Genomic DNA, 11,874 nt, shown 5'->3' on the forward strand with positions numbered 1-11,874 from the left:
AAGCTCTCCAGTGCCTTCTGGATGAGAAATGGAGGAAGAAAATGTAAAACGCTTCATAGGGAGAAGTGGTTCCCTTTGTTCTTTCATTGTTTCTCTCATGAGCTGGCGGCTGGAAGACTAAAAACACTTACCTTCTCTCCTTTTTGCTGCGAAATCCAGACGTTCCCATCGGCTGCAAGATACACAATCCAGCTTGGAAAGTGACTAGAAATGTTAGGAGAGTTTGTATTCCATTCTTTTGCGCTTCCTTCCCTTTTTGGAAGAAGATTAAGTTGCCGAGCACGTTGTTGCAGGCTGTAGGCCCCCCCTGCCTTAGTGAATGGTCACGTTTAGGACCCTCCAAGGCCATCCTAATTCTGCCAGTAGAATCGAGGGTATTGAAGGTCTAAACTTTCAAAAGGAAAGGGGGCCTACAACGAACTAGGGACCGCAAATACACTCGGATTCCCCCCCCCTCGCTCGCTCGCTCGCTCGCTCTCTCTCTCTGTTTGCCCTCATTGCATTAAATGAGGAAGGTATTTTTCCCTGGTAAGAATTCGCCCCCCCCCCCCCAAAAGGAAAGAATTTGTACTTATTAGTTCCTTAAGAGCTATATGTTAAAAGACAAACCCGGCAAGCATTTGAATCTGCTTTGGCCCCACGTGGAAAAAGTTTTGCATCTTGAAATAAAAACAAATGAGCTGGATTCAGAAAATCAGGGTGGAAAGTTTACGTTATGGTCGTGGCTAGGGAAAACGTGTCGGAAGAAGAATGAGACCACCGTTCTTTTAGAGAAGGTAAAAAAGGAAAGGAAATAGTGGTGTTGGTGTAATGTTTTTTAAATGTACTGATCAAATGACAAAAGAAGTCCATTCACTGATTTGTACCTATTCCACTTGATGTTTAATGCCTCGCAGGCATTAGAGCCTAAACCTTCCTTTAATCTGATTATGATGAAGTTTGCTGATACAATGGATATTTGAATTGATCCTTGCGTCTTAGCAAATGAGATGAGTTTTCAGCCTCCTTTGGATTCCAGGGCTCTTACAGATACATGGAAAGAAGGCATTGACTGCCACCCACGCCCTCTGGGATCTCTGTCTCCTGCTTGTGGGACGAAACTGGGAGGATGACCCCTCCAGCCCCGTTTCTTGGGACTCCACTGGGTGCTCCAAGAACCGGAACCGCCGACTCTTTGAGGGAATAGGTGATGCTAAACTGAAAGGTTTTCCCATTGAATCTCTCTGCATGTGCTACTGGATGAATAAACAGAACAAACAAAATGATGCTGGATGTCTGCATCTTTCCTGTCCCACTTGCGAAGCTCTCCATTTCCTTCTGAAAGACTGTTCTGCTTCAAGGGGAGAGAATCAAAGGTTGCAATGAAAACAAAATCGAGTAAATAAGTATGAGGGTAGAAGGAGAGGTTTTCTTTGCCGGTCTTTAATTACCGTTGAAACATTCTAGAGTTGTAAACATTCCTTATTTATTCAGCACAAATGGGCACGCATTGTCTTGCTTTTATCGCAATCGTAATTATGGTGTCCTTTAAACTGGCTGATAGCAAGCGAGATAAGGGAATGCGCCTGTAGCTTCAGATCAAATCTCCCTCTCCTCTCCCCCTCCCCTCTCCCCTCCCCGGGTCATCAAGATCCCCACAGACCTTGGAGATGAGGAGCGCTGGAAGGCTGTGGTCTGGCCATTCCTTACGTCATGGAAGTGATTTGTACCACATTGCTAATTTGGTGCAATCCATAACCTTCGAATCTCGTATGTTTGCAATTGCCTTTTGCTGCTTGCTTCAATTTCTGTGCATTGGTTCTAGTGGCAATTTTGGGGGGGGGGGGCAGTGCGTTGGGAAGCAATATCTTTTTGAAATCTAATTTAGGCATATGCCCACCTGTAATGTAAGAAACACAAGTGTGTTCGGGACTCTGTTTACTGCACCTTCGTGTCTAATTAAAAATGCACACTTTTAGGACCCTCACAGAACAAAGCCCCCCCCAAATCCCCTTTTCGTCCAAGGATTTGCAAATTTATAAAGGCTGCATTGAATTCAGGATGGGTCAAGGGGCAAAAAAAGGGTAGAAGGTCACTGCATTTTGATTATGGGTCAGTAGGCAACATGGCATGCAGTTTGTGTCCCAAAAAACCTCTTCTTTAAAAGTGAGGTTTAAAAACAACAAGGATGAGCAAAGTTTCTAGGGAAAAAAACCTGACGATTAAAAAGGGGAAAGTCCGTCTTTCCCTAATATCTGTGGAGCAAGAAGATACTCCATGTGAGAAAACAAAGCTTGGGAAAGGGGGAGGAAGGAGCAGCCCTTAACAGCACTATAAATTGTTGCTTTGTTTACAAAGAAATAACTCAAAAGCCTGATGTTATGTTACAAGAACTTAGTTATGGGTCTTGAAGTGTCCAAAACACCCCCCTCCTTTAATTACCCTAAGCAAAAGGATCTATATTTGTCATTTTAAAAAATATGCATTGCGTTTTTTAGCAGTCACATCTAACTGAATTTATAGTCCTGGGGGGTTCTTTGACCCTTTGCAACAGGTTTTTTGGCTTTTTGCCCCATCTCTCCTGTATCCCCCATAACTGCAGTGGACATATTATCGGGGGCGGTAGATTGTTAGATTGGCTATAGCTATTTTAGACTGGAAAAGGTTGAATTTCTACTTCTGGAAGAAAATACATAATCAGTGTTCTCTCTAGGCTAATCCTTGAAGAACCTTTGCTACACTAAGCAGAAATTGCTAATCATAAAGAAAAAGATGGTTTCTGTGTAAAAATACACCAGGATAAGAAAAATGCAGAGACCAAGTGAAACAGAGGCTTAAAAGGCTGTTGCATTTCACAAGTAAACCTTTAAAAGGCTGTAAATGGTGCTCTGAGCTATTTGCCCCAGAAAGAAGAGGTCAGCCTAGATTGCAGAGCTGTTTAAACATCATCATGATAATACAATGAAAATATATCAAAGCACAACCTAAGAGGGCGGTTTCAAATATAGACCCCCCCTCTCATGGACACACACCCTTCCTCACAACCCAAAAACAGTGACTAAATGGATGTATATGAATACCACCAGTTAAAAACAACACCATCTGACATCAGTGGGAATAGGTTTACAGAAGTGGGTGAAGAATATTTTTCCTTGTTATTTTCTAATTAGGTTTGTCACTGGCCATGAGTGCTTCAGAGTGAAATATCATCTAAGGTAAAGAAATCCTATCTAAGGTGGAGTATACATTACAGACTGAGGCTCACTCCATGGGAAAAGGAACACATTTGATTGATAATCTGGCGAGTGGGGGGAGGTGAGCTGCAGAAAGTGTGCGTCTTGAATGCCCTTCCAATCCACAGCCCAGTTAAACCAGCCTACAAAGAGGGGACCCGATTCAGTCCCACTGATCTTAATCTGTTTTGTTCCCATTTACTTCCCCAAGGCCCATCCCCAGCTATCTGGAGCGATGTTCATTCGGTGCTCTTCTCTTCAAAAAGGTATCCCTTGGATCTGCTTAAAAACTCGTGCTTCCGCTTCAGTGGGTTCTGGGACTTGGCTGCAAAACAACTCGAGTCCACGTGCTTTTCCTTCCTGATTTAGCTAGTGTAGAGATCTCTCCACCAGGATACATGGTCTGTTCTGCCTAAAGAAAGAAGAGCAAATATCACGACTTTAGCACCGCAAGGGCTTCTTCAGTACGATTCCCGACTGGAGATGGTGCTATTCTGTGCTCCGCGATTTATTCCTAACCTCTTTGGCGGATTTGTGTGCCCGCCCGAACCCTACCTGGGGCTGGGAAATAAGTTCCCGTGCTTGCAGAAGTATGGTTGTTTCCGAGTCTTGATGTCAGTCTAAGAAATCGAGGCCCTGCCATGCCTGCCAAGTCCCGCTCAGTTCAAGCCGAGCTGATCTCAGGAAAGCGGGCCTAAGCCTGCAGTCGAGATCAGCTTGGTTTCGAGCGAGGAGGCTCAGCGGGGCTGCAGAGCAGCCTCGGCGGCCGGAGAAAGCGCTGCCTTTGCTTTTCCTCTGTGGACGAGCCCTCGCCTGCGCCTCTCGTTCACCCGGGAAATAGTCCACGCACATAACTTTGCCACCGAGAAAAAGACGCCCCAATTTCCCCGGGAAAATCCGGGTTCTAAGGATAACAATAATAAATATCGTTCCAGGCTTTCGGAGAGGAGCGATTTTCACGTTAATACTCTGAAACTAAGCGTTGCGTGCTATTGATGGCAATTCACTTCGGGTGTACATGCAAATCCACGGACCGCCTCTGGCCTTTCTTTGCTTGAAAGGGGCCCTCCGTCAGTCCGTGTTGTTTAAATAAGGGTTGACTCCCGACGTGCATAAGGAAGATCCCGGACATGCCGCGTGTTTTGATGACCACGAGGACACTGGCAGGTTCCTCCCCTCCCCCGTCCAGCCCCAAATCGAGAGGAGGAACTTTCCGAGGAACAAAAGGCTCCTGGGGGACGAGCTCCCGAGTGGAGCGAGCGCGTCTTTCGCATGTGTGGAGCACGTTTCCTTAAGAGCTCGGGCTGGGTTTATGTTTGTATATTTGTTGTTTATATATCCGCCTCTCTCTCCGTGACACGCGCGCGCACACACATGGAGTAACCTTGCCGCGAGCCTGCCTTAAATTAAAAAAAAAAGAAGAAGAAGAAGAAGAAGAAGACGAAGTTAAGATTGCATTTTGGTCAAAATCTCGGGTTCCAGCGACCCTTAAAAAGCTTGGAGGAACGTCAATGTTTTCACGTCAGGGTTTAAAGAAAGCAAAAACCGCAGACGCTTTCTGAAGAGGCCAACTAGACCGACAACTGTGGTCAAATGTGTGTGAGTGTGTGTGAGTGTGAGGGGGAGGGGAGGGGAGGGGGAGATCCCCACCGCCCATTGATTCCCGGGTGCCCCGCTGCTGCAGGGGAGAGCCGGTTGGTTGTAGCTTGCGCTACACAGGAATCAAAAGGGAATTGAACCTGACCAGGTCGAGGCACGGCTTTAGCTCTCCACGTTAATCAGAGCAGCAAACAGCCCGAGAAGACAGAACTTTAGGTCCAGGACCTCGGGCTTCACGTACTTTGTGGATCGCGCCGTCAGGGAATCTTACCCGGCTCGGCCTCAACGCAGGGGGCGGGAAAAAGGAGTCGCAGGGGTGGGGGTGGGGGGGGGGGGGGGGGGGGGGGGGGAGAGCTGCTGCCAGCCTGGAAATAGGAGAGAAAAGGGAAGGCTCCGAAATGCCCTTCGCGCTTAATCCTATACATTTTCTCCCTGTTCCTTCCATGCCCTCCTTCCGTCTCTTCCCCTCTTCCCCAGCCCCGCCTCCTCCGTCCTTAATAATTATTTATGAATTGATATCAACAACAACAATTTTTTACAAAACAAGCAGCTGTTTCTCCTCGAAACTTTGCTAGCAGCTCCGGAGCGGGTCTCCTGTGCGTGGGGGGGGGGGGGGAGAAGAGGAGACTGGAGGCGAGACCAGCCAGATGCGGAGCTAAACTGTGGCAGGGCGAGGAGGCATGCATTGTTCCCCGCCGCCTTTCTGTGATGTTGAAAGCGCGGCAGCATCGGGACTCCGTGGGCCATACTTCCCTTCTGCCTCTCTCGGGGGAAGAGGGGTGTGTGCGTGCGTGCGTGTGTTTGTAATTTCACATTATGTAGCTGCTTGCCTGAATGGGGAAATCGGCCTTGAAGCTCCAAGGAAAAAGAGTCGCCCTGTTAAGTTAAAGCGCGCATTATATAGCTGGGGAGCTGAGGGAGCAACAGCGGAGCCGATTTTTCAAATCCCATTCTGATTTTGACGCGATTCAGTGGACTTCCTTAATTTCCGGATGCTCCCCCCCCCCCAGTTCTCTGCAGAATTCCTGAGGAACTGTGGCTTTGGAGGGGGGAAGGAAGGAGAGATTGCCTGCGTCTTACCTAGTTATGCAAAACGGCCGTGAAAATTAATTACAAAAATTGGGGGAGGGGGTTATACTTGTTTATGTACGTTTATTTTCCAGTTCCGGAGTAAGAGGAGCTCTCCCCCATGTCACCCGGTATGTGCGAGGTGCGGGAAGGAGAGAACTAAGGAATAAGAAGACGTGGCTTGTTCTTTCATCCCCCATCTCCGTGGTTTTCTGGAGCCACGAATGCGTGTCATTTTGGGAGACCATAGACTTCTGTGCTTCTGGCCAGATTTTAGCTGAAAATCGATTAACGGCTCGATCCACTGAAATTCAGCTGGGTCGAAGCCGATTTGACGCCCATTCGAACGCGCTTAAGTGGGGTTCTGCGGCTTAATTGGGCACTGGAGCCGAGCTGTCAGGGTGAGCTGTCATTTTGTTCTAGGGTGTTAATGTATCTGATGGCTACTTTCGACAGAAGAGACCTTAAGCGTCTTTGGAAAGGTTAAAGGGTTTACCTTACAGCGGAGAGGGGAGAACACCGTCTCCTCTTTGGGGGGGCGGGGGGCTTAAAGTGTGCGAGTGGCACTTGCCCTCTCCATTTTGTCCATGAGGCCCAAAGTACTCGGGGCTCCCCTGCAAGTTGACAGCAGGGCGTGGGGGGGGGTGCCAGCCTATGCTCGAGAGGACACGCGTGATTTGGCTGCAGGAGGGACCTCACGCTCCTGCTATGCACCGACCAGCTTCACAGTAACCCCCGACCTCAACGAGTATAATTAAATCTAAGTTTGCAGCCCCGCTTGGAGGTTGTTCGTCGGGGAGCGAAGGAAGCGGGGGCAAAGAGAATCGAACCCGCCGAAGCGACAGGAAGTTCTCTCTCAGTGCCTGCCTGCGAGAACAGCGGTTCATAAGCCAGAAGCATCTTTCCGACCCGTAACAATTTTCTTCCTCCTCTTCCTCCCCCCGCCCCCTGCTACCTTTCCCCTTCCCTGGCAGCAGCAAACAACACGCAGGCAGTCCTGGCGTGGACCCGGGGACTGGGAAGGGGGAGCCCTCCACCTTGCGAGGCAGCACCGTGAACTGTGAAAAGTGGATACATTTCTGGCTTATCTATGCTTTGTTATGGGTCTGACGTGAGCCCACGTCCCGATCTCTCCCCCCCTCCCTCCTCCCCCTCCCCTCCCCTCCCCTCCCCCCAATATTACAGGCAGAATTTCAGAGAAAAGTGTTACAGTATCACGGAGCTGCAGCTCAGGATAACCACACAGTCCCTAAGAATCCTAGTAGCAACAACTTAGCTATCGGGGAGAGAAAGAGGGACTGGAGCGAGAAGGAAAGAAGAGGCCAATCTCGCGAACGTGAGTATCTCTCATTCTCCGAGTCGTTAACAGCAGAATAATCAAATGACAGCAAATTAAGACCCAGCTTTGAAAGGAGAATAAAACTTTAAAGCCAAAGAAAGGAAGAGACCAGCGACAGGCGAGGAAGACTCTTTGACGCCCCGCAATGCAGAATGAACGCCCCTTTAAAGCGGTTACTTAAAATGGTTACTCTGCACAATCTCCCTCGACCTCATCCATACGTCCCTAGAATTCTTACAGTACCGAGAAAGAACCTCCCTCATATATGCGACTAAGCAGCCCGAATCCGGTTTCTAAATTCGATTTATTCCTCAGATTTAAAAGCAAACACCGCGCCAGCAGAACGGGGCGTCCCAATCCGCTCCTTCCGTAGCCTGCGCCACAGAGCGCTCTCTGGCTTGGCTGCAAGCTCCGGATTGTTTAATAGAAAGATTTATATACTAACAGTGTTATTTACTTTGGGAGGGGAGGTGGCAGTCTAAGAGTATGCTAATTAGCCGGAGATTCGGGGGGGGTTGAGAAGGGGGTGGAATATCAATTTTTATTGCATCACCTGTCAGGAGTGTCCAATCAGCGTTGGCTTTAGAGGAATTAATTGATGAAGGTGTCTCCGGACCAGCTCACTTCACTCTGTCATTTGATTTGGAGCGAAAGCAGCGGCGGGAAGGGCGGCTGCGAGGCTCTTCTCTCTCCGGCGGCGGCGGCGGCAGCGGCGGCGGCTCCCTTCCTCGCATTCCTTTATCCTGGCTGGGCAGGGAGGAAAACCGCCCGCCAAAGGGCTCAGGTAGCCCGCCCGCCCGCCCGCATCACTGCCGTCGAGAAACACACCGGGGGCAGACCCCCACCCCAAAAGGCGTTTTTCCGGGACATGATTTTTTTATCCTCTCCATCTAGTCCTCCCTCCCCTTCTCTTCCTCCCTCTCCCCCCCTCTCTCTCTGCTGATTTTTTTAATCCTCCAAAGTTTGATCAGGAATAACAAGCTTTGTTCTTTTCCATTCAGCAGGATGCCTTGAGACCCAAACCTGGCTGAGGATTTTTATAGTTTTCTGTGTGGATTTGCCTCGCGTCTCCCCGCACACACCTTTCCTTCTGCCGCTGCCGCTCACGGTTCCAACAGGGGTGTGTGTGGGGGGGGCGCGTGTGTGTGGGGAGGGGGCGTCGCTCTCCCGTTTGATGCTCCCAAATGCTGGGGATCATTTGAGGCGCGCGCTATGGGCGACCTGAAGTCGGGCTTCGACGAGGTGGACGGCGTGCGCCTGGGCTACCTGGTGATCCAGGGCAAGCAGATGTTCGCCCTCTCGCAGGTCTTCACCGACCTCCTGAAGAACATCCCGCGCACGACGGTGCACAAGCGCATGGACCACCTGAAAGTCAAGAAGCACCACTGCGACCTGGAGGAGCTGCGGAAGCTCAAAGCCATCAACTCCATCGCCTTCCACGCCGCCAAATGCACGCTCATCTCCCGCGAGGACGTGGAGGCGCTGTACACCTCGTGCAAGACCGAGCGGGTCCTCAGGACCAAGCGCGGCGGCGGCGGCGGCGGCGGCGGAGGAGGAGGCGGCCGTCGCCGCGGCAGGGGCCCCGGGGGGCCCGTCCAGGCCGCCGCCCCCGGGCCAGAGCCCAGCTACGCGACCTTCTGGAAGGATGGCGGGGGCAAACTTTGGCTGGGCTTGAATGGGGCCGCCGCGCCTCTGGCCAGCAGCAGGAAAGCGTGGCGCGCCGCGGCGGCGGCGGCGGCGGCGGGCGCGTTCCTACCGGCCGCGGATCTACCTCACTTTTGGAGCCCCTCGACCGGGCACAGCTCGCCGGGGCGGGCCCGCCCGCCTGGCAAAGGGTCCCCAAACTATGAAACTGCCCCCCTCGGGCCCCGCTACGTGTCGCTGGCGGCGGAGCCCGCGTGTTTTCGGAGCCTGCTTTGCTCCAGGCACCCCCATTACTGCTACCACTCCTCGGCCGCCATTGCCGCGCAGCCCAAGCTCGCCGCCGCCGCCGCCGCCGCCGCGACGAGAGGCAGCCCGCTGGGCTCGGGGTGCCGCTCGAGGAGGAAGAAGGCCGCCGCCGCCGCCGAGCGCCGCTTCCCGCCCGGCTGCGGGAGGCGCCTCGTGCTCGTGCCCCGCGCCTGCAAGCCCTGCCCGGCGTCCCCGAGGCTGCCCGGCTTGAACGGCTTCGTGGCGGCGCCGCCGCCGCAGCCCTTCCCGGAGACCTACAGCAGCGACTCCGACTCCAGCTCCTATTCGGATCAAGCGGCTAACGACTCCGACTTCTGCTCTAGTTTAACCAGCACCAGTAATTCGGGTTCTTCGGAGGAGGAAGAGGAGGAGGAGGAGGAAGGCAGCTGCGCCTCGGATTCCAGCGACCTGAGCTCCGATGAAGAGGAGGAGGAGGAGGAAGAGGAGGAGGAGGAGGAGGAGGAGGAGGAAGAGAGCAGCTCTGAGTCGGATTCCAGCAGCTCCGGCTCTAGTCAAGTGTCCGTGCAGAGCATCCGTTTCAGGCGCACCAGTTTCTGCAAGCTGCCCAGCCTCCTGACTGCGACCAGCCTCCCTCACCCTCCTCCCCGGCCCACTGGCGGCGAGCAGCTCCCGGCTCCGGCGCGGGCCATCAAATCCGAAACGCCCGAGGAGGACTGGAGCACCCCAGCCGGCTGGATTCCCAAGCCCGAGCCCTGCGCGGCCTGCCACAGCCCCCCCTCCGGCGGCCCGTGCTTGGGGCAGCTCAGCCAGGGGACCGGCTGCGAGGAGTTCTCTTTGGCCGGCCAGCGTCCTTCCAGCGCGCCCGACGACGAGAAGGTCCCTGACCTGCCTGTAGTCCCAGGCCTGGCCGGGGGCACTCCTTCGCCCAGCCCAAAGACAAGTCACGCGTTGCCACAACAAAGACCCTGGGAGGCGAGGAAAGCCCAGCAAGCCGCCTCTCCTCCTCCTCCTCCTCCTCCTCCTCCTCCGGCCTGTGCAGAGAGCCCCACTGATGCTCTTAGGGGGGTGCACAGGAAGTCCCCAGAAGCTGCTCGGCTGGATCTGCCCTCCCCACCCTGCCTGGGCCGTTCCTCTTCCCAGAGCCAGGTCGAGGTGGCCACCACTGCTGCTGAATGCCCCCAGCCCCCAGACGCTGGCCAGCCCGCGCCCCTTGTGCCCATTGCCCAGATCAAAGTCGAGGACAATAGTGCCAACGCCGAGTATGGCGCTCTCCCCGTCCAGAGCCAGCCCCCCCTGAAGTGGGAAGGCGGCGAAGCGGAGCCCAAGGCGGAGGGAGACCGGCAGCTGTCTCCGCCGCCCAGCCCGACCCAGCCGCCCGGGGGCCTCCTGCTGCCGGCCAAGGAAGACCCCGCCTGCCCGGACGAGTCCCCCAGCCCCCCCTCGAGCCCGCCGCCGCCGCCGCCCCCCCTGAGCCAAGCCCCCGCCGCATGCACTTTAGGCGCCGCCGCCGCCAAGCCCGAGGACGGGGAATACAAATTCGGAGCCAGGGTGAGGAAGAACTACCGGACACTGGTGCTGGGCAAACGAGCCGTCCTGCCCAGCCCGGCACCACTCAAACCAAATCTGAAGTCCGTCCGCGGGCCCCGGCCGCCCCCGGGAAAGCTCCTCGAGGCCCACGAAGGCGCCCTGGTGGACGACTTGACAGTTCTCAGCCGGCGCAAGAGGGTGGCCGGCCACGTCGCCTCCGCCGTCAAGAGGCCCTTTAGCTTCATGGGCAACTTTCCCTGCCCGCCCTCCTTAGTGGTCGGCCTAGATGGGGATTTGTTGCCAGCCTACACCTTAACCACCGCCAGGGATGCCCAACCCCCTCCCAGGGCTCATCCTGTCTGGAAATGGCAGCCGGGAGGCTCAGCAATACCTCTTCCACCCAGCCACAAGTTCAGGAAATTTCATTCATGAGAGAGGTTGAATGGGAACCCTACTTCATGGCTGTTGTGTCTTTTTGTTTCTCCCTCCACCTTTTCTCCCACCCTTACCTTTGAGAATCTACGCTGGATGGCTTCTTCTTCACCACATCTGATTTTATTTTTTAATTATTATTATTATTATTATTATTTTTGAGGAATTCTGGTCTATTCTTTCTTTGGGAAGACAAGAAAATTGGATTACTATTTTCTTTACCATGAAAGTAAATAATGGGGAAAGGGGGGTGGGGAAGAGGTCTAACATTCCACGGACGATTTCAGGAGAAAGTGTCAAGTTTATTAAAACAAAACAAAGCAAACACCTCAGTGGAATCTGCTAAAGCTGGAACACTTTACTGTCTCAAAATGCTAATAATGCACCCGGTACCTCAATTCAACTGCTACAAGTAAATGTTTGGGTTTGTTTTGGTGGGGTTTTTGTTTTTGTTTTTTAAGGTGAATGATAATTCAAATGAGCCATTCATATGTGATGCACTAGATCTGGAACCTAGAAGTCTCACTGTTCAATTTCATTCAAGTTTCTTGAATGAGAGGTTGCACAGAGAGGCTTCACAAGTCATGCAGCATACAGGGGCAGGGGCATGTAGTCTGTTGCAGAGAGTTTCTTTTTAAATTCTAACCTTAATCGGCACCCTTCAGCCCTGCTTCCTTTCCACAAAAGGCCTGCACTCCTGCAGTTGGGTCTGTGTGTCTCTGGATCACCACTAGAAAAGCTGCTTCAGAAGCAGAGCAATACATAGAGAATCAGATTTTTTTTTTA

General features: G+C 52.9%; 1 protein-coding gene and 1 long non-coding RNA gene across 2 annotated transcripts; one reads left to right on the forward strand and one right to left on the reverse strand.

The window, feature by feature from the left end:
* Window positions 1–1,411: 1,411 nt before the first annotated feature.
* LOC123020868 lies at window positions 1,412–8,087 on the reverse strand. Its single transcript, XR_006414208.1, has 2 exons — window positions 7,772–8,087; window positions 1,412–3,624 (listed from the first exon to the last, which is right to left on the reverse strand). It is a non-coding gene; the product is annotated as an uncharacterized LOC123020868 (long non-coding RNA).
* A 343-nt stretch (window positions 8,088–8,430) lies between these two features.
* SKIDA1 (SKI/DACH domain containing 1) lies at window positions 8,431–11,088 on the forward strand. Its single transcript, XM_044425154.1, has one exon. It carries the CDS (start codon window positions 8,431–8,433, stop codon window positions 11,086–11,088), a length of 2,658 nt encoding a protein of 885 aa, XP_044281089.1.
* The last annotated feature ends 786 nt before the right edge of the window (window positions 11,089–11,874 follow it).

This window comes from Varanus komodoensis, unplaced genomic scaffold (genome assembly GCF_004798865.1).
Source record: "Varanus komodoensis strain SLA01 unplaced genomic scaffold, ASM479886v1 scaffold15, whole genome shotgun sequence".
NCBI lineage: Eukaryota > Metazoa > Chordata > Lepidosauria > Squamata > Varanidae > Varanus > Varanus komodoensis.